At 56.7% G+C, this 20,263-nt stretch overlaps 1 protein-coding gene across 2 annotated transcripts; it reads right to left on the bottom strand.

Moving 5' to 3' along the window:
• Nucleotides 1–5,322: 5,322 nt before the first annotated feature.
• On the bottom strand, nucleotides 5,323–18,732 carry ABCB9 (ATP binding cassette subfamily B member 9). 2 transcript variants are annotated; one of them, XM_068911141.1, is made up of 12 exons: nucleotides 18,661–18,732; nucleotides 16,857–17,541; nucleotides 16,104–16,218; nucleotides 15,575–15,705; nucleotides 14,184–14,389; nucleotides 13,743–13,940; nucleotides 12,230–12,358; nucleotides 10,834–11,022; nucleotides 10,152–10,325; nucleotides 8,870–9,029; nucleotides 8,337–8,473; nucleotides 5,323–7,083 (listed from the first exon to the last, which is right to left on the bottom strand). In XM_068911141.1, exons 2-12 carry the CDS (start codon nucleotides 17,455–17,457, stop codon nucleotides 6,745–6,747), a joined length of 2,379 nt encoding a protein of 792 aa, XP_068767242.1. In that variant the 5' UTR covers nucleotides 17,458–17,541; nucleotides 18,661–18,732; the 3' UTR covers nucleotides 5,323–6,744. The 2 variants fall into 2 exon arrangements, with proteins under 2 accessions (XP_068767242.1, XP_068767243.1); XM_068911142.1 differs by having other exon boundaries at nucleotides 15,575–15,621.
• Between the last annotated feature and the right edge of the window lie 1,531 nt (nucleotides 18,733–20,263).

Raw genomic sequence — 20,263 nt, 5'->3', positions numbered from 1 at the left:
TGTGCTAAATACATATCACCAACACTTTAATATATTAGCGTTCTGTGGTAACACTTTGGAGCCATAGCTCTCCAGTTGCTGCTGACGTTACCATAGCTGATAGATAAAATAATGCCTGGAAATAACTAATTATGTCAACAAATCCTAGATTGTATGCCTCTCCAGGTATGCACCACCTACCTGGTGTGCTTTTGTAGCTGAAGGAGCGTGGGTGCTCTTGTCTCTATGTGTGTAACAGGAGAGAGAGAGAACCAGAATAAGCACGGGAGCCAAAGGGACAGGGTGAGGAATGGCCGTGTGGCCGTTGTTCTTTGTTTCTGACATTTTTTACCTAACTGGAAAACAAAATCAATATAGTAAACTGAATCAATCTATCTCTGATGTAATGCTATTAAAATGTAATGACGTCACATTCAGGAAGTGACCCAGTACTTCCTGGCAGAACTGAATGCAAAGATAACACCTATGTTTGTTCTTTTCTCCAATAAGTAAACTCAGCTTTTCATTCCGCTCGTCTCCCAAAACCCCCTCTGTAGTTATTACCGAGGTAAAGACAGCCAACATGGCACTGCTAGTGGAGGACTTCCTGGCCTTCTGGCTCTTTAGTGTACTGTTCAAATACAAACAGGTCGCGAACTGAGCGTATTCAGAGGCAGGTAAGCGAGAGAAGTTTGTGCACCCGGAAGCTGAGCTTGCTCCGGGTGGGGAGGCAGTGATTAGTGATACGGGCGTGTGACCACTCCTCTGTCAATGTACCTGCATATTGCTGTGGTATGTTCTGAGCTCCTCCTCGCGTGGGGTGCTCTGCTCGAAGCAGAGACGAGGAAGCAGCTGTACCCCTTGGCAGCGCTCGTCTCTCTGCTTTCAGCTGAGTGACGTGGGTTTCCATGGCCGCTACAGTGTGACCTTGTTACTTAAAACCAGCACAAAGTCGCCATACCAGCACAATATCAAATACCATATTTGCTCATTCCCATCAAAAAGAGAGAGTTACACCCTTCTGTTAAAACACGTTGTTAATACAAGCGCACACACACCTGTCTCTCTCTCTCTCTTTCTCTACGTACATGTACACATATATATACACACACATATATAGAAAAAGAGAAATTAGCTGAGGGATTAAGAGAAATCCTTTCTTTTCAAGGACATTAGTCATTTGAACTTTATAGCCTAGCTAGGTAATTGGTTGGAGGGGAGTGTGGTTCAGAAGAGTCTGACTCAGCTTGATGTTGTAAATCTAGTTTTACCACGGCCTTTCTCTGTGATCCTGAGTGCAGTTCTCGGCTTCCCTCAGCCATAGCGTCTTCTGCTTACAACGAGGAATAATAATAACTGCTCAGACCCACACTGAGGGTGGGGAGGAATAGTGCATGCTGAAAAACGTTTGTAGACATACCCTGGACGAGTATCTCCGGTGAAGGGCAACTACAGTATTATTACATTGTCAGTATCCTGTCAGGGAAGATTGTTCTAAATTACAGTGACCTTCTAAGGTGATCTTCTATGACTAATTTTTGTTTATGTTGCATGGAGTACATGGAAGTTCACTGCTTTAGACGTCAAGGCATAGCCTATTTGAATTACTTAATGGTCATTTATGGTAAAGTTAGAAGTCACGCAATGCAGAACAATGGAGTCCTCAGAAAACGTACGGGGAGAACATAACTCGTTTGTGCTCAAGTACAACCCCCATTGAAAATACCATTTCTCCCTATGTAGATACGTTTGAGGTGTTGGAAAGCAGTATCTGTAGTAAATAGTCATTTTTTTAGTACTTTAGCGCATCTATATGTGAGTTCTTAAGTTTGGCTGGAAGAGCAGTTGAGGTTGAGAGACAAGGGAGGGGGTCAATTGCTTTTGTGTAATTACATAACGCACTTGGACAAGTAGGAAGGTGCATTTCCATTCAGCAGTCTTCAGGAACGATAAAGGTTTTGTGACAGCACATCACTTGGACAGAATATGAAGGACAGCAGATATACTAGGATTTTTCAGCTACAGGGATTATCAAACAGTGCAATGCTACAGGCTATTTGTCAGCTACCAAGCCTTGGTTCCTATCTATCTTTGCTAAAATCCCTTTGAAAGGTGACAGTATTCACGAACATTAGAACTGTAAGTAGGCAGAGCAGAGAACTCAAGATTTCGTGTCAGAGGAGAAACAGAGCAAAAAAAATTGGGAGGATTACAGTGGAAACCATGGCATGGCAAATAAAGGGTCAGGCTTCAGTCTTGGCGAGAACTGGCATCCAGCCTGATGTTAGATTTTATTATTTTTAAACCTGATCCTGGATTTCCTTCTGTCATCTCATATCCTTTTAAGGTCAACAGCACTGTACCAATGCATATTTATTAGATTTAGACATATTTTGCAAGTCACCTTCACAACAACAACTTTTCTTTTCCTGGAAAAACTGGTTGGTTACGTAGAGACTGAATTTGCAAGTCTAATATGTGGAGTTTATTAACCCTTATTAGTCTGATTGCTCAATGGACAGAGAAGTTTTCAGGCTTATCAGCACTTTAATTTCCTTCTACGTATTCATCAAAGTCCACACTTCTAGTCAGACTTCGTAATCTACATTCCTTCATGTATGAAAGTGACCTGCATATTCAGCATTTTGGGAGAGAAACAGCGGTCCCACTGCTGTTTGAGAGAGCAAGAATTGATTGTCGGTACTTCTTTCTTTCAGGGGGCCGCAGAAGAAGATGAGATTTATATACCTGCATATACCCTTCTTTGCCTTAAGTTCACAGTGAAGCTGGAACAGAAAAAACAGGTGCTGTTTTTCCTCACCAGACTGAGATGCATCTTTGAACCCGAACTGGAAACACTGTGTGTTTGCTTGCGGTATTTCCAGTCCCGTCGTAGGCCTAGAAAGCCCAACCACTGAAATGAACACAACTGCTTTCCGAGGCAGAGCCTGGTGCACCAGGAGACAAGTTGTTGGAATAAACACAGCTGTGCTTTTTCTGTTACCCATTTACTGGGTCAGCCAGGCAGCCACATACCTCGTCTGTGCAAAGGTACAGGGGTAAACAGGTCCTTGGGGAACGGCTAAGACTGAAGGATCTATTCTTGAACTTCATCTTGGATAGGATTCTCCAGTGTTTAAATCAAATAAAGCTATGGTTATACCTATTACAGGGAATGGTTAGGGCTGATAATAGCGGAAGAAACAACATGTGATAGGGTATACAGTCGACCTTTGTCATCACTTGTGCTTTCAAATGCCTAATTGCTTCCAGCTCTGCGGTGACAGTCTGCAAACCATGCTCCATGAGTTAAGGCTTCAGATAAACCCCTCCGAGTTCCCTGCAGAGAAAAGCCTCTTCTCTGAGAAGAAACTTTTTCTCTGCATCATGTAATTGAGAAACGCCTGAACACATCTTGTTTGTGTTCCCACGTAAACCTCACCTCTGGGCAAATCCACAGCCACAAAATGCTACGGTTTAGGGTTTCAGAGGCAACAGTGGCTTTCTCTCCAGGAGAGAATAGCTTGAAATACAGACAGTGACTGTACGCAGGCAGCGAGGCCCAGCGGATGGGGACTAGCTGCAGGAGGCAGCTCGTATTCCAGCGCTGAAGGAATCCCCATTGCTACACCAAGTTAAAACTCATCTTCCCTGCCAGGGCGGCTAGCTACCAGGCATTGCTGACCCTGCACCAGGGATTTCACATCGCAGGCATACCCTTAGAGGAGCAAGTGCTCACACGGAGACTTAGCACAGAATATCTATTTGTACTCATGCTCTAATTTATTTAGCTACAGTTTTCCAAGGAAGCCCTTATGAATTCAGTCAAACAATCCCCACCCAAGTTTTCTTAGGCTCCCTTGAGAGATACAGGCTGTGTAAGAGAGAGTGAGAGGTCTGAAAAGAGGGCTTTCGGACGGACCTGTCACGACAGTCCCCGTGAAAACAAAGTGAAGTGGTGGTGTACATAAATAAAATGCTGAGCAAGTGGCTATGGAGTGCATTGGGATGCTAACTAAAGCAGCATCCCTGGAGGTAGGGGAATCCCAGCATAAAGAGCAGTCGTAGTCTGAATGATTTTGAAAAGCAGGATTTTCTGTACGTTTGCAGTGTTTGTACGGGTTTGGATACTGGGCTAAGAAAGTCTGCATTAGCTTAGTACTACCGGATCCCAGGCAGGGCATGGCGTTCCCACCATGCTTCCAGGCCACAAGGAAAGCCTCCCAGCTTTAGCAGGCAGGCAGATCCAGTCATCGCACTCTGACAGCACAATAAAAGGACTTGGACAAGCCATGAGACGTACGGCTCAGCAAAAAAGTAGCCTTGAGTTATTTGGATGCGCAAGAGCGGATTCAGCACCTGTGGCAAGGAACAAAGCCAGGCCCTGTTACAGCGCTGGACTGCCGCCACTAGCAGAGACAGAGACAATCTGCAGTTTCCAACGTGCCATCTCCGTTGAAGCTTTTTGGATCTCAGCTGGGAGTACAAAGATGGGATTATCACAACGGGCTTGGGAAGCAGGGCTCCCTTCCTGACGTGGAGTGCAGTCTCTGCAATAAAACTAACCAGTTTGTATCCTCCGATTCCCCTTCAGGCAGCGCACTTGGGGAAGAGCACTAGCTCTTTTCTAGCATCCTCTCCTACTAATGAGCACGGTCCTAACAGTACTTCCTGGTTCCCAGGTTATCTTCCGCCCTCTACAGTTATTCTATTAAGCAGAAATTAATTCTACTTTTATGAACCGCTGGCCCCACTCTGCTCCCAGCTACTGCTATGAGTGCAGAAGTAACCACGTGCCCTGCAGCGCTGGGTGGAACCCCAAACCTCCTCGTACCCGCAGTGCAAACTCTCATCAAGCAGGAATGTACCGGGATGTCTGCTTAAGTGCTGAACTAACTGAGGAACGGCTTAGGTGAGCGTTCAGAGGGCGACAGAGGTTTCCTACGCGCAGGAAGATAGAGAGCTCTCGTTCTTCCAAGGCACAGATGTTTATCATATCACAAAAGCAAGCAGCTAAAAGACTGCAGTCACGAAGCGCTGTGCTCTGAGAACGGATTAGATTGCCTGTCCTTTTGTATGACACTGACTACCAGATGGGATCCGGGATGAAAACAAGTTCTTAAACTGGTTATACCTCCTGCTGTGGTTCACAGCCATTATCAGATGCTGAAATTGTTTGCATGCCTAATTCTCTGCAGGTACCACATCTCGTCCTTCCCCCGCAAGGGAGCCAGAACGCGCGCACTATGCAGCTATATTCATCCATCATCTCAGCTGAACATTACCTTGAAAACCCTGATGTTCTGAGTGCAAGAAACACCCCCTGCTAGACTGGCTCAGCTGTTGAGTGGCAGAGGTAGTATTTTATTTTGAGAGCATCCCTCCTCAAGGACACTAAAGTGTTTGTAAAATGTCACTGAACAAAAACAAAACATTGCCAACAACAAAACTACCCAAAAGTAAAACACAGCAGCATTCAAATATCAGAAAACATGAGAGCTAAAGTGCTTGAAGTTGTTTCTCAACTGCGCACAGTCCAAATCAATCTTCCCTGTATTTTTCAATAGCACCTGCCTGGCTGCACAGGTCTCTTCACCAGTCTATGGCAGGGTAACACGACTAAGCCAGAGCCATTATCCCAAAAAGACTAGGAACAACATATTTCTTTCCTCCCCTCTTACTAAAAATAAGTTAATAAATAATATTCAAAGAAACACATTTTAAAGTTCAGGCAGCTGAAATGTGACTTCAAAGTAAGTGACTGTGTGGATTTTCCATGCAGTGAAGTCGCTAGCATTGCCTGGAACTGAATGAAGCTTTTGGTGGGATTTATAAAGTGCTGTCTTTTAGTATTATGCCTGTTTTTAATAAAGTTTTTCAAACCAGCACCAGGGTTGTAAGTTAAAAAACACTGAAATAACAGACTAACTTTCAGTGGATGCTGGAGCCAGACAGACATTGCACAATGCACACAGAGATAAATTAATTAAAAAAAAAAAAAAACAACCCAAACCCACTAATGCCATTATGGTTAAACTTTTCATCCCTAAAACAAAAACAAACACCCACCGAGCACCAAGAGCAAATCTGAAAGCAGCATCTGCCTCCCAGTCCCCTGGCTCATCCCAGCAAGGATGGTCACTCTATGATACAAGCTCAGCAGCAATGGTTGTGGGCCTGAGCCTGCAGGCACTCAGTGCAACGCTCGCCTGGCGTTCTGCACCAGGGGAGCGATCCGGTTTCCACCGAAGCCGAAGGGAGTTTCCTGCGGACTTCGGCAGGCTTTGGATTGGCCCCACAGACTGACAGCAGGAGCAGGACCCTGTTTAATAGTCACTGCTCTCCTATCCAGCCACAAAAGCCACCTCCTGAAATTCCTGAAGGGGTTTTCAATCTTCCCCTCCGTGCATGCATTTAACATCCATAACAGTTAAGAGCAGTTACACATGCATATCAGTGGGAGAAAAGTCCCAGACAAGAGGAATTACTGATCGTAAGAAAAGAAACCCAGCAGAAACGCTGGGAATTGCTAAAGACCCAACTGCCTCGAATAAATCTGGTTCCCTGTTTAAGCAGCAGGCATCTGCCCGCTGGACCGTACGCGGGAAGCTCGATAGTGTGTTTGTGGGTGCATGTGTGCGCGGTGCACGCGGGGGCGCGCGCGATGAGCAAACGGGCCTCGCTCTGCGGCGCGCGAGCCCATCGGCAAGCCGCCTCCTGCCTCGGCGTCCCAGCAAGCGTCTCGACCGCCGGCCCTTGCCGCTCTCACTTGTGAGCCGTGGTGTTATAATCGTCTGGTGCCACGGCCGCAAGGGAACGGTCTATCCTGAACTCTTCCTCCAGCCCGCCAGGCGCCTTCCTCAAATCGCCCCGGGCTGTGGGCTGGCGGCTGTCCGCGCCGCCTGCCTCGAGCCCCAGGATCTGTCTCTGCACCAGCTTGCAGTAAAGGCCTCCTTCTTCCATGAGCTCCTTGTGCGAGCCCTGCTGCACCACGCGGCCCTTGTCCAGCACAACGATGTTGTGTGCCTTCTCCACTGTGCTCAGTCTGTGAGCTATGACAAGCACGGTGTGGTTCTGCAAGTCGCCGTAAATCGCCTGCTGGATCTGCGCGGAAGGAAAAGACGTTAGTGCGCGAGCGTCGCTGGCAGCAGAGAAGAGCGGCTCCGCGTTAAGGAACCTCCGAAGGGGAGGCTTGCTCGCGCCTGGGTATGCCGCGGGTGCAGGAGCGCTGCTCCCTGTAGCATTAACAGCGCCAGCAGGTCAATCCCAGCTCCCGGCTCTTACTGTGCAGCGCTAAAGACTGCCTCAACTCAGCAAAAGACAGCCTACGAATGCTGTTTGTACGCATGCTCTGCCAGGAATGGTTTGGGGTGTTAAAGGAGGGGGTCTGATCCCGCAAGCCGAGTTCTTGTCCGAGCAGGGCCCCGAATTTGCAGCCCTGCTGCACAGACCGTAGGAAGCCAATGCCTAGTAAATGCAGCTGCTCAGAAAAGCGGGGCTATTACCTGGCTGGTATCAAGGCAAAGCAGAGAGAGCTGTTTTCCAGCCAAAGAGCCTGCGAGTGGGGCTAAGGCATTAAGGCAGGCAGCTGCCCACCAAGCAGGTGCCAAACTGACACCACATAGCTGAAAACAGCTCCTGGCTGGCATCAGAAACAACACACGGGGCTGGGGACGGAGCAAAGCCCGTGGGCGTTCGCGCTGCCCCAGGACGGCCTGGCTGTCCCGGTGATCAGCTGGGCTCCAGGGGCTAATTGCAGCTCTTCAGAAATACCAGGGGCCAGTTTGTAAAGGCTTCAACCTGCCCGTGTAGCAAGAAGGATGATTTCCCCATAATGCTGATTTCTTTCCTTTCTCTGTTGTACATCAGGGTGTGTTACCCGCTCTGGCCCCAAGGGTGCTGCGAGGGGTGCTCGCCCCAAGGACGTAACCCTGGGGGAGACGTAGGCTACACTATAGAAGATGTTTTCATTGCCACCTTTGACGCTGAAGAACGAGGTTTGGAAATACGCAGCGCAGGCGTCACACCTTACCAAAGCGCCCCGGACGAAGCTGCAGCCCGTACCGGCGGGACGCAGCCCGGAGCCCAGCGCAGGCAGAGCCTCCATCCGCCTCCCAGCCTGCGGCGCCAGCCCCGAGCTTCCGGACTGCCCTGCACAGGATTGTTCCCTCCTCGGTGGCTACAGGGCAAGGTTGGAAGTGGTTCGTGTTCAGGAATGAGCGTCTTAGGCCAACCTTCCCTATGCCGATTGCACCACATTGAGACCCCGCTTGTCTGCGGGCTGGAAACTGAAGCTACAGCCTTTCCTCCAAACCCAATTTGCCTCCTCGGCCCAAACAACGGAGTCACCAACTCACCGCATGCTCGCTCTCGGCGTCCAGCGCGCTCGTGGCTTCGTCCAGGATGAGGATGGGGGGGTTTCGGATCAGGGCCCTGGCAATAGCCACTCTCTGCTTCTGGCCCCCGGACAGCTGCGCTCCTTTTTCACCTGCCTCTGTTGGATCGAAAGAGAGAGGAAAGGGTCAAAACGAAATCAAGAGCTGCCATCGAATCCAGCTCCCAGCCAACAGTGCCGCCGCAGCGTCACTCTTGGAAGCAAAGATTGGGCGAACACTTTTGCTTCATTTGGGAGGGTGGTTTAACACCCCTGAAGCTTCAGTCCTTCCCTCCAGCAGCAAGTCTACGCGGTTGCCCCAGGACACGGGGACTGCTGCTGGTGGGGATGATGCCGAGAAGTCCCTGAGCCTTTGGAGATCACCCCAACCTCGAACCCTCGGTGCTGGCAGGGCAACAGCCGGCTCCGTAAAGCCACTCCTGCCCGACCTGTGTGGCCGCTGTCTCTCCGGGGTCGGGACGCCGGCCCCGCGGCACGGCAGCGGGTTTTTGGTACCTGTGTGGTAGCCGTCCTGCAGCTCAGTGATGAAGGCGTGCGCGTTGGCCTTCTGGGCGGCCTGCACCACCGACTCGAAGGAGGCGGACGTTAAGCCGTAGGAGATGTTGTCCGCGATAGAGCGGGCGAACAGTACCGGCTCCTGGCTCACCAGGGAGATCTGCGGAGAGGGAGGGGACAGCGGGTGGGTGGCAGCCGAGGAGATGCCAGGACAGGCTCCCCCACAGCCACCTGGCTCCCGGCCCTTCCCAGCACGGTCTGCCCATCCCAGTATGGGAAACCAGCCCTGGGTACTGGGACGAGGCAGGCCGGGAGACCCTCACTCAGGCTCTTGCCTGCTTTGCATCATGCTTGGGCCCCACGAATGAGCCCTCCTACATCGGTTAATTCAGAAAGTAGGAAGCTACGGTTGCTCCAAGTCCACGGAGCAACAGCCTCCGTGTCTGGCCTTTAGAGCCATTGCTGCTCGCTCGTGAATTTAACCTCCTTTTTTTTAAACGTTTCTACATACTGAAATAAATTAAACCCTCCAATTTATCACTCAGAACAGGAGAGACAGTGCGATATGCTCCTATTTTAATTGACTTCTCCCCACGCTCCCAACACCACACCAGGCTTTCTAAACTGAAAGACGCGTCTGTCTTTTGATTTCCACTGCCTATGGGAAGGGAATGTCAATGAGCCGCAGAGCTGGGCTTTCCAGGCCAGGCTCTCGGCGGCTGTTTGGGTTCCCGGCTGACTCCCGAGGCCGGTTACTGCGTGGGGCGAACAAAGAGGGCAGTTATCCGCACGGGAGATGAGCCCGAGGGCCGGGGCCCTACTCCCGGGCAAAGCCCCGAGCCCCTCCGGTGCTCCAGCTGCTGCCGGGGATACGGGGAGCTTTAACTGCCCAGCGTCTGGGAGCTACTTTAAAACACAAAGGTAGAAAGTGCTGGAGGAATGCAGAACGCTTTTTTCAAATCCAATTTAGACTATAATTCATCCAACAACCAAAAACGCATTTTTAGTGGGCTAGCCAAAAAATACAAAACAAAACCTTGTTCTTGTTTTCGAAAAAGCTCCCCCTCCCCATGAAACCAAACTTCATCCCGTTCCCTTCTGCCCCCTCAGGTTATCTGCACTCGTTTCTTGCCCCAGCTCCAGCCTCCGGCTCCCTGGACACTTCAGGAGTTGCCAGCTCACACCCAAAGCAACCTGCGACGCTACCACCCGTCCCTGCGAGGAGCCCACCCCTCCGCGCGCAGCAGGCGCTAGCTAGAAGGCGTGACGCGGTCGCTCGTACCACGGAGTGCAGGTACTTGTGGTCATACGTGGCGATGGGGTGCCCGTCCAGCAGCACCTGCCCGTCTTGCAGCGGGTAGAAGTTCTCCAGGATGTTGACGCAGGAGCTCTTCCCGCTCCCTGAAGGGCCCACCAGCGCCGTCACTTGGCCAGGGTGCAGGGTGAAGGACACGTTCTGCAACGGGGACACGGCAGCACGCTCAGGAGCTGGCCTCCCCTGGATGGGTCCTGCGGGGAAGTGGCTCGGGCGCTGCCTAAGAGATGTAGCCGAGACGCAGCCACCGAAACCCCCCTAGGGCTGTTTCCTTCCCTCCCCAGCTCTTCCGAGGAAGCAAGAAGCTGCCAAAATTGCTTCAAATCCACCTGCTTGGAGAGCAGGGACCTCCAAAAATTGCAACCTAACTGCTTTGCTCTCTCACCCTGCCCATGACCCAGTCTCTCCCGCAGGGAAACAGCCCCGACGGCTTGGCACGAAGCCCTGCGCCACGCTGGTGTGTTTAATGCCTTAGCCGGGAACAAGGGGTTTATGCATAAATCTCCTTCCTTGTAAGGCCCTAAACACCCGCTGCTCCTTTTAGTCTGTTCTCCAGCGTGCTGCCAAACCTGCCTTCACGCATCTCCCCCGAGGTGGCAAGCGTTTCCCACGGGAGAGCCCGGCCACAGCGCTGCCCGGCAGCGCTCACCTGAAGCACCTGGGTCGCAGAGCGAGTGCGGTAGGAGAAGGTGACGTTTCTGAACTCCACCTGCCCGTCCACGTGGTCCGGGGCCAGGGTGCCGTCGTTGACCATCGTCGGCTGGCGATCGATGAACTCGAACACCTTCTCGGCAGCTCCTACTCCCTGCATCAGCCCGCTGTAGACGGAGCCGACGGACTGGAAGGGAAGAGGCAACGGTGACAGGAACGGCCGTCGGAGCCACTCGCAAGGAGAACGGCTGAAATGCTCCCACGTCCCTCCTCAGACATTGCCTGTAGTGATCAGGCACCGCGAAAGAAAGCTCTTCCCCCTCGCCAGGTCACATAGGGACGTGCGGAGATGGATGGGGCGTGCTGTGGGGGGAGAGAGCAGCTGGAGGGGTTGTGCGCACGGGTACGCACAAGGAGGAACGGCTAGAGGGAACAGATGGATTGGGAAGAAGAGAAGAGGTGTGCAGGAGACACGTGACCCAAACTTTGATTTTGATCCACCACCCTCGTCTCTTTGCTCAAGGCCAGCAGTGCCCAGATCACCCAATGGTCAGACCGAGACTGCGTACAGCAGCGCGTCACACCAGCCTCCGAGACCCAGCTCGCTCCCTAGCGCACGCGTTGCAGCTGCAGAGCAGGAGGTTTTGGGTTGGACCTTTTAGGCAACCATTTGGCAGCTGGTACGGCTGCTCCCCGCAGGGTTATAGCCCTGCTGCATTTACCGCTCTGCCTTCTCAGCTGCAACTGCTGTGCCCTGGCACCAGCCCTGTTGGACTAAACCCCCCATCACACGTCAACTCATTTCAGCATTGAGCTCAGAGGTGCAGAACAGCTTTATATTGCAACTGCCCAGCCCACCAGGAGAGGAAAAAAAACCCAAAACCCCAAACCGAACAAAACACGCACCAAACCCACAGCCTGGAAACGCCACCGGAGCCTGCAGCCATCTGAACAGATGGCGAGCGCCAGGCGGGCTGCCTCCGGCTCGGCTCTGCCACCGCACGAAGGCTGGAGCGCCCCCGAAACCACGCTCGGCTGTGAGAAAACCTGGACTCGATCCAGCTTCTGCCTCGATTAGCCAAACTTACGCCTTTGCAAGACGAAAGCAACCCTGGGTGGGCTCTACCGTCCACCCACAACCCTGTCCCGCTAACGCACTGCCAAATTAACAGCTGGGGGCTAATTGCTGGAAAAGAAAAAAGGCAATACAATTAAGCTTTTAATGAACGCTGAGATGTAACGGGCAGCCTCGCAGCCCCTGTATTCCCGTGCCGGGAAACACGCCTGAACGCCGGGACTCCCCGTCAGCGGGGCCAGCCTGCTCAGGCTGGGATGATCTACAAGGCAAATAGCATGGCAATACAAGGTAGCCTGGAGGGATACGCCGGACTCACCTCCATGCAGTCTCCCAAGACAAACTCATAAATGATGAAGGATATCAGGTTTCCACTTGTCATTTGCCCCGAGATCACCAGGTGTCCCCCGTAGTAGAGGATGCTCACTTGGACCACAAGGAGCGTCAGCTGGAAGCAAGCAAAGACCCAAAGTGTCAGTGAGGACAACTGAACGTACTCGTGCAACAGCCCTAGCAGCGAGCACCGATATTAATGAGGAAAAACAACTCAGATGCAGGGGCCGATTTAAGGAGTTGGACTGGGATCCTTCAACCAAAAGTCCAGTGGAGCAACAGCCGTGGAGAAGAACTAACCTGAAGTAAGAACGTCTAAGGGACTAACATCCTTAAGGGTAATAATCTATACTCATATTATCCACAGCACGCAGTCACCTCATCACTAAAATAAAGCGCGTCTTGTGCAAACGTGACACATTTTAATCTGGAAAACAGAAACAAACCAAGCGTTAATGTGCAAGGTCCTCCTTGTGCATACAAGCTCCCGAAACACCTCAGCGGCTGCTCGAGATCAGCGTGTGCGTGGGGGGGTTTCCACCTACTCTGACAAGAAGATGGAGCAGCCCTTATATAACAAATAACAGCCCGTGCCGTTATTCAGCCCGGACTGTTGCCTGCTCCCGGTGCGCTCAGAAAAGCGGCGATGCCTTAGTGCCGCATGTGACGTCTGTCCCGCGGGCTGCTGGCAGCGGGGGCTACATGAACGCAGGAGCCCGGGCCAGTCCCTGCTCGACCACCTTTCAGAGCTGGTGGCAAAGGCTGTAAATTCACGCAGGCAGAAATACCGGGAAAAAGTCCCTCCTCTGTTCCCCTGCCAAGATCTGACCTCCAGATCCTGCAGCTCCTCCGAGGAGGACTCTACTAGGGCGGCGCTAAATCCGTCAGCTTCTCTTTGCACAAACCCCACAGGCGCCGGTTCTGACGGTTTGTGACTCCTTTGACTCAGCTGGATCCGCTCTGACCCAGTTCACACTGCTGCCTTCGCTGGAAGCTCAGGAAAAATGTTAGAAAAGCTCTAATTTTGCTTCCAAACTTGGCAACCCACGAGTCTCCCACGGTTGTGCGAGGATGTCCTAAGTCCCAAGCCTTTCAACAGAAGGTACTTAGATCCTTGGAGGCGCAGGGCTAAGGGGAGCCTCGCGTGAAGGCTTTGCGCAGCCTAACCTGCTGCAGGAGTGGTCCCAAACCACCTGCTCTGGAGCGATGAACCAGCACTTTGCAAAGAAACCCAGCAGCCTCCCCGCCGCCACCCCCAGGCGGGCAGCTCCCGAGCAGAATCGCACCAGCTTCCTGGCCGACGCGGCCGAGGAGGAGCCGGCGCGAGCACGCAGCGTGGCGCGCGGGGCTTTCCGCAACCTTGAGCGCCTAGCGGCTACGTCCCTGTTCACAGCAGGAGACAGACGGCGCAGTGACACCACGCAACAGCGCCCTTCCGGCGAGCGGAGACTAGTTTTGACGCGTGGAGAGCCAGGGAGAGGAGGAGAAAGGCCACCTACCCCGCTGGACCACACATAGTAGGTGTAGGCCAGGGCCTCCCTCCGGTTGAGCTTGTACACCTGCTGCAGCTTCTGCCAGTACACGTCGGCCTCGGCCTCCTCGTTCGCAAAGCTGCGCACAGTCTTCATGGCCGAGATGGTCTCCTCGGCCGTGTTGTTGGCCTTGGCCAGGGCGCTCTGAACCTCCTTGGAGAGCTTCTGCGGGGAGCCGAGGGGAGGGAGAGGGGGCTCAGCCAAGGCTGGGGCAGAGCCGGGGCAAACCATCGCGTGCCGCGGCCAGTCGAGCTGCCTCTTCCATCTCGCCCCAGATGCTTCGGCTCCTGGGCACGAAGCAAGGCCAGAGCACGGGCCACGGAGGGGCAACGCAATGCCAAGGCCCCGCGCAACAGCCGCGATGGCGAGAGCCCGGCTTCGCGGCCCCCACCAGCCACTCTCGCCTACCTTGTAGTACTTGCCGTACACGTCGGACACCAGCATGATGATGGGGAAGCCCATGAAGGTGACGAGCGAGAGCTTCCAGGAGAGGCTGAACATGAAGATGATCACCCCCGTGGCCTTCACCACGTTGCGCAGGAAGATGTTGATGTTCTGGGACACCAGGTCGCTCACGATGGTGGTGTCCGACGTCAGGCGGGAGATGACATCCCCTGCGGGAAGGAGGGGTCGGGGAAGGGGAGAGCGTGGAGCTGTCACCGCAGCAAGTCTTGGCCGAGCTGTGTCCCCTGCTGCGAGCCAGGCCGCCGGCCCGTCCGGCTCCCCCCGCACCACCAGCCCCTCGCTGGTGCTTTGCAGGGCACCTCAGAGCTCCAGCTCCAAGGGGCTGGCCCTGCTGCTGCAGATGCAAAGCAAAAAACCCAACTGCTGCATGCACAAGGGACAAGAAACACGTCTGATGGTACCAGCTGCATCCCGGGTATCCCATTGGCCGCGGGATAGCGGGAGAGCCTGGGACTGCCGGAGCAGCGGGCACCTTTCCACGCTGGCCCTGCACAGAAACGCGTCCGGCACAGCTAACCCCGGAGCACTAGGCAGCTTCGGGGACGGTGGTGTGTTTTCAGATGCGTGCCGGGCAGCCAAAGTGGCCCTGGGGACACGGGCGTGCTCTGGCAGACGGCTCCTAAGGGCCAAAGCTCCTGCGACGTCCCTTGGTGGAGCTGAACGTCCAAACACCTCGAATTTCTACACACCTGGCGCACGTCCGAGTCCCGCCAGCCCGAATTCCCATGCTTCTCCCCAAGCTGTCAGCCCAGGCTCACCCGCATCCCGCTCTAAAGAACATCCCCGCTGTCCTTGGCTACCGGGGCACCAGCGAGCGCTAAATACGGCAACAGCCTCAAAACTAAAAATACCGCCAAGAAGAAAGGAAACGTGGGAAAAGTCGCAGCGGGCTGGGCTCAAAGCCGAGCCGCGCGGCCGGGAGGCTCTGCCCGCCCGGAGCCGAGGCGGAGAGCGGCCGGGCGGCGGGCACCCGAGGGACGTGCCCGAAGGGGGAAACTTCGGGCTGCGCAGCGACGAATGCTTCAGCCTGGGCTCGCCGGACGGCGGGTCGCTCGCTCTGCGGGATCCGCTGCGTCTCGCCCCGCTGGACACTCGTGTTTAAAAGCCCCCCCGAGGGTTTTTTGGCATCCAGATGCCACCTCCAGCTGGCCCCAGTCTGCTACTCGCTGGTCGGGTAAAGCAAGGGGAAAAACTACCGGGTGCCCAGGACAAGCTAGCGGCTTGGGTGGCCCCTTCTTAACCAGGTCGGCGGGTTTCACGCTGGGGTGGAGGGAACACAGAGGCTTCCCACGGCGCAGGGGTCGGGGCACACTCGCGGAGGAAGAGGGACCAACCTGTGCGATTCTCGTCGAAGAAGCTCATCTCCTGGGCCACCAGCGACCTGAAGAGGCAGTTGCGAAGGCGAAGGTTCAGTCTGGCAAATATGAGCGTAAAAACGCCGCCCCGGATACCTGCGGCAAATGAGCTAATTGCAGATAAGAAACGTTATAGAGCAATGGACACGAAACCCGCTCCTCAGCGACATCGCCCCGTCCGAACGCCGGCCACGCGCGGGGACCGGCCCGGACAACCTCCCAAACCCCCTCGGTCGGCCGCTTCGATCCTCGGCCAGGGCGAGGCGGAGAGGCCGCTAAAAGCATCGCTTTTAGGCAATGCCTCTCCCTCCTCGAGCGTGGAAACAGCCTCGCGGCGGCCTCTGCTCCGCGACCGTCGGCGCGGGGGAATCACAGCGATCCCTGGGCTTGGCCGGAGCGGCCGCGGGCGAGACGGAGCCGGCGCGGGCCGCCCAGCGGCGCCGCGAGCTCCTGCGGGAGAAGCCCGCCCTCCTCCGGACCGGGGCCGAGAGCGGCCCCCCGCGATTACCTGCCGACGGCGAGCAGCGACATGACGAGCACGGCGGTGGAGAAGCGGTCCATGCTCTTCTGCACCACGATGCCGTCGATGGCCACCCCCGTGTAGTAGGGCAGGAAGGTCTCTCCTGCGGCCGAGCACAGGACGAGGGTTACGGGCCGGCCGCCCCGGGAGGCCCAGCCCTCAGCAGCGCGCAGACACGTTTCACTTTCCACGGCCCTTTCGCCCCCGCGGCATCTTTCCAGTGCAGCCTCCCACTGCATTTTTGGCCCCCGCGGCATCTTTCCAGTGCAGCCTCCCACTGCATTTTTGGCCCCCGCGGCATCTTTCCAGTGCAGCCTCCCACTGCATTTTTGGCCCCCGCGGCATCTTTCCAGTGCAGCCTCCCACTGCATTTTTGGCCCCCGCGGCATCTTTCCAGTGCAGCCTCCCACTGCATTTTTGGCCCCCGCGGCATCTTTCCAGTGCAGCCTCCCACTGCATTTTTGGCCCCCGCGGCATCTTTCCAGTGCAGCCTCCCACTGCATTTTTGGCCCCCGCGGCATCTTTCCAGTGCAGCCTCCCACTGCATTTTTGGCCCCCGCGGCATCTTTCCAGTGCAGCCTCCCACTGCATTTCCCCCCACTGCGTTTTTGCCCCCGGCCCACGCAGCACCTGCCACCCAGCAGAGCCACAAGAGCAGCGCCGGGGCGCCCCGGCCACGGCTCAGCGTCCCCGCCGGCGAGCGGCGGAGCGCACGGCCTTCCCTGCGGCCCCGTCGCTCACCCAGGGCGGCCACGAGGAGGAAGAAGGAGGCGACCCCCAGGAAGAAGGCGTCCGGCTTGGTGTACGCCAGCAGCTTGTGGATGGTGGGACCCGCCGCCTCCTCGCGCTTCTCCCGCGGCGAGCCGCCCTCGCAGCTCTCCTCGGCACGCGACTCGGAGCCGAGGGCCTCGCGGGAGGACGTCACCGAGGCCAGCAGCTGCCACAGGCCCAAGGTGGCCGCCAGCGCCACGTAGGTCCAGGCAAAGAGCCCCCAGAACCAGGGGTCCCTGATGGTCCTCCGCACCTCGGCGTAGAGCAGCAGCTTCACCAGCATGTAGATGCCCATGAGGAGGCAGACGACGGCGATGAAGGCCCGCGAGGCCCGCAGGCGCCGGGGGCCGTAGGCCGTGTTGGTGGCCACCCCGATGGCGGCGCCCAGCAGCACGCAGCCGCGGTAGAGGCAGCCGCCCCAGACGTCCAGCAGCGAGTTGAAGACGTTGAAGTGCCGCAGGTCCTCCAGCAGGGCCCGGCCGCCGCGGCCATGGGCGTAGAGCAGCGTGGTCACCGCCACGTCGGCCCCGCTCAGCGCCAGCGTGCCGGCCACCGCCTTCCAGGCCCGCATGCTGGCTGCCGGGCGCGGGGTGGGGGGCCGGGACGCAGCCGGGACGCCCCTAGCACGGGGACGGTGCTGTCATGTCCGTCGCTCCTGGAGCGGGAGGGAAGAAGAAGAGGAAAAGGAGGTGAGCAGAAACCTCCGGAGCCGGGTGCCGCGCGGACGTGGCCGATCAAACTCCGGCTGCCTCCCTGCTTCTGCCAGGGAGCGAGAGGCGGCGGCCGAGGTCCGTCCGCGAGGGCGGACGCCAATTCCCGCATCGACCTCTCGACCCGCGAGCGGCAGGCGGCCGCCGCTCCTCGCGCGACGGCCTCTTGGCGCGGGGGATCGTCCCCGCTCGCCGGCGGGCTCGTCGGCAAAGGGAACCCCGCGCCGCGCGGCCGGCGCGCTGCCTGGTTTCATCCCCTCGCTCCCCGGGGTGGGCCAGGCTCTGGGGGTGCTGCCTGCCGCCATCTCTTGGATCTGGACCCAGGGAAGAGGAGGATGAGGAGGAGGAGGAGGAGGCGTTGGCAGCCAGGGCTCGCCGCCAGCCTGCAGCCGGCCCCGAGGTGCCCCAGCTGCCGAGCGGCCGGGCTTATCCGGGCCCCAAGGGAGCCGGGAATCGGGGTGTCGCCTGGCGCGTGGGGCAGGCGGCGGGCGCCATCGCAGCAGGTCGGGGGGCCGGCGCGGGGCGCAGGCGCCGGAGGGGTTTGAGGGGCGCAGGGCGGCGGCCTGGCGGGGCGAGGGTCCCCCCCGCTGAGCGGGAGCGGGACCCGGGCCTGGGCGGGCTGCACGGCGCGTCCCAGCCGTCGAGGACGCGGTTCCGCCGGGTTCCCGGTCACCGGGCTCCTCCGCGGACCTGCAGGGGCTGGTCTCGCCCGTGGGACGCGGGCCGGCCCACGCGCGGCTCCTTTTACGCGTCAGCCTGGTTTCCGCGGAGGAAAACGGGACGAGGACGCCGCGCCCCAACCCCGCTCCGCACCGGCTCTGCCCGCCCTGCGGCTACGGGGACGGCCGCCGCCGCCGCGGGTAGGGCAGCGCCGCGCTCCGCCGCGCACGGCATTATACAGCAGATTAGAGCGGGCGGACCTGCGGGCGCCCCACGCGCGACCGTGACGGCCGCGGGCCCCCGAGGCGGCGGCGCGCTCGGAAACGAGCCGCGTAGGAGCCGGCTCCTCCCGCGAGGCCGCGGCCGCCCCCGCCCGGCCCGGCCCGGCCCGGCCCGGCCCTTACCTGCCGCCGCGGGGCCGCTCCGCTCCCGCCCGGCCCGGCCCGCTGCGGCGCCTCCCGGGGACAAGGTCGGCGGGGGGGCGGGTCCTTAGGACGCCCCGCCCCCTCGGCAGCCGCCGGCCCCGCCCCCCCGCGGCGCCGCAGCGCGGCCGCGCCCGCCCGGAGCCGCCACCGCCCCCCCGCGGCGGCTCCTCCCGCCCGGTGCCCGGCCCAGAGCGGGCGCGGGGTCACCGCAGCCCGGGACGCGGCCGCGTAGCTGAATCCCGCCCCGGCGCATCCCCTCCCCCGAGAAAGCTTTTGCACAGATAAACGCTGCAACGCTTCCAGTTTATTTCTACAGCACTCCAGCGAACGGGAAAATACAAAACATGAGTTAGCTTCAAAACAGACAGGGCAGTGGCGTGATGGGATTTTAAATTAACCCCCAAAACCAGAGGGTACACTGACGGATCCGGTTGCAAGAAATCCAGCTTGTAAGTATTTTCCTCGCCAAGCGCGAGCGAGCCCTCGCGACCTCAGGGCGGATGCCAGTGCGGAGTCCCTTCCCGTTTGATGCGCGTGCCCTGATACGCTACAAAGACGACGCTTGGGCTGGCCGGTGGCACTCCTGCGGTATTCAGGGCTTCCGCGCTTACATATACCCTGTAGACTCTGCATAATTCCCACTGGCACAGGAACAGGCAAGTGCAGGATTCCTAGAGCTCGCTCCATTTCAGGAGAGACCAGAATGGCAATACTAAATTGGAAAAATTGTTTCCCTCTGCCTGCATAAACACAAAACACGTTTACTTTCTTTCCTGGATCTTATTTCTGCTAACCAGCGCTTAAAACAGCGAAAGCTCACTTCAAGCCACCCTCGCATCCACACGGGATGCTGGCGTGGCTCTTCCCAGTTTGGGCAGACAGTGGAGCGGACAGTTCTAAGCTGTAGCAAACACATTGCAAGCTGGCTCATCCGGGTCTAGTTTCTGGTTTTTAATCGCAGCCAGCTCACCCCACGGGCTCTAATGCAATGACTCCCAAAGGGGCAGGATCCAAGTTATATTCAAGGCAGAGCTTCTGGCAAGACTCGGTCTCTTGCTGCCAAAGCATAAATGAGGATGATGCCACTTCTCTACGTTGGTGCAAGGGCAAATCTGGACCAGGAAGGGACTGAACAGATGCCCTCGGCTGAACCTCCCCCTTCCTTTCTCCCCAGGACAGAGCAGGCAATCTGTGCCCTGGACTCCCACACAGCCGAGCCACAAACCTTGGGAACAGTCCATGCTACTGTCACCAGCCCAACAGGATCCCCTGAAGAAACCTCAGAGGCTAACTGGTTTTCTTCACCCCGGACATGCTCTGCTCAGGCGGCAGGACTGTCTCGATCTGAAATGACACAAACTGGCCCTTCTTCAGCCTCTTCAGGGAAGCGGCAGCGTTGCTCCCAAACACGTTGTCTTCCACTTTGAATGGAAGAGAGGGGAGGCCTCGGCTTTTCCTTTTCACGCTCTTCCGCTCCTGCTTGTAAGCTGTGGTCATGTTGGCAATCACCTGTAAAGCAGATTGCTCAGCATGGGCCTTGAGACGTTGCTTAAAAATTAGCTCGCTCCTGTCTCACGTGAGC

The sequence above is a fragment of the Struthio camelus genome, chromosome 17 (assembly GCF_040807025.1).
Source record: "Struthio camelus isolate bStrCam1 chromosome 17, bStrCam1.hap1, whole genome shotgun sequence".
NCBI lineage: Eukaryota > Metazoa > Chordata > Aves > Struthioniformes > Struthionidae > Struthio > Struthio camelus.
This window is presented reverse-complemented; position numbering and strand designations above follow the sequence as displayed.

Bases quoted from the DNA above. Each gene is read 5' to 3' on its own strand.
- ABCB9 (XM_068911141.1), bottom strand. From the start codon at position 17,457: ATGCGGGCCTGGAAGGCGGTGGCCGGCACGCTGGCGCTGAGCGGGGCC. The intron at 14,390-15,574 runs GTTGGTCCCTCT...TCCTTCCCGCAG, and splicing joins CTTCGACGAGAATCGCACAG to GGGATGTCATCTCCCGCCTG. The intron at 7,084-8,336 runs GTGAGTTGGTGA...CCTTCCGCGCAG, and splicing joins ACGCCGAGAGCGAGCATGCG to ATCCAGCAGGCGATTTACGG.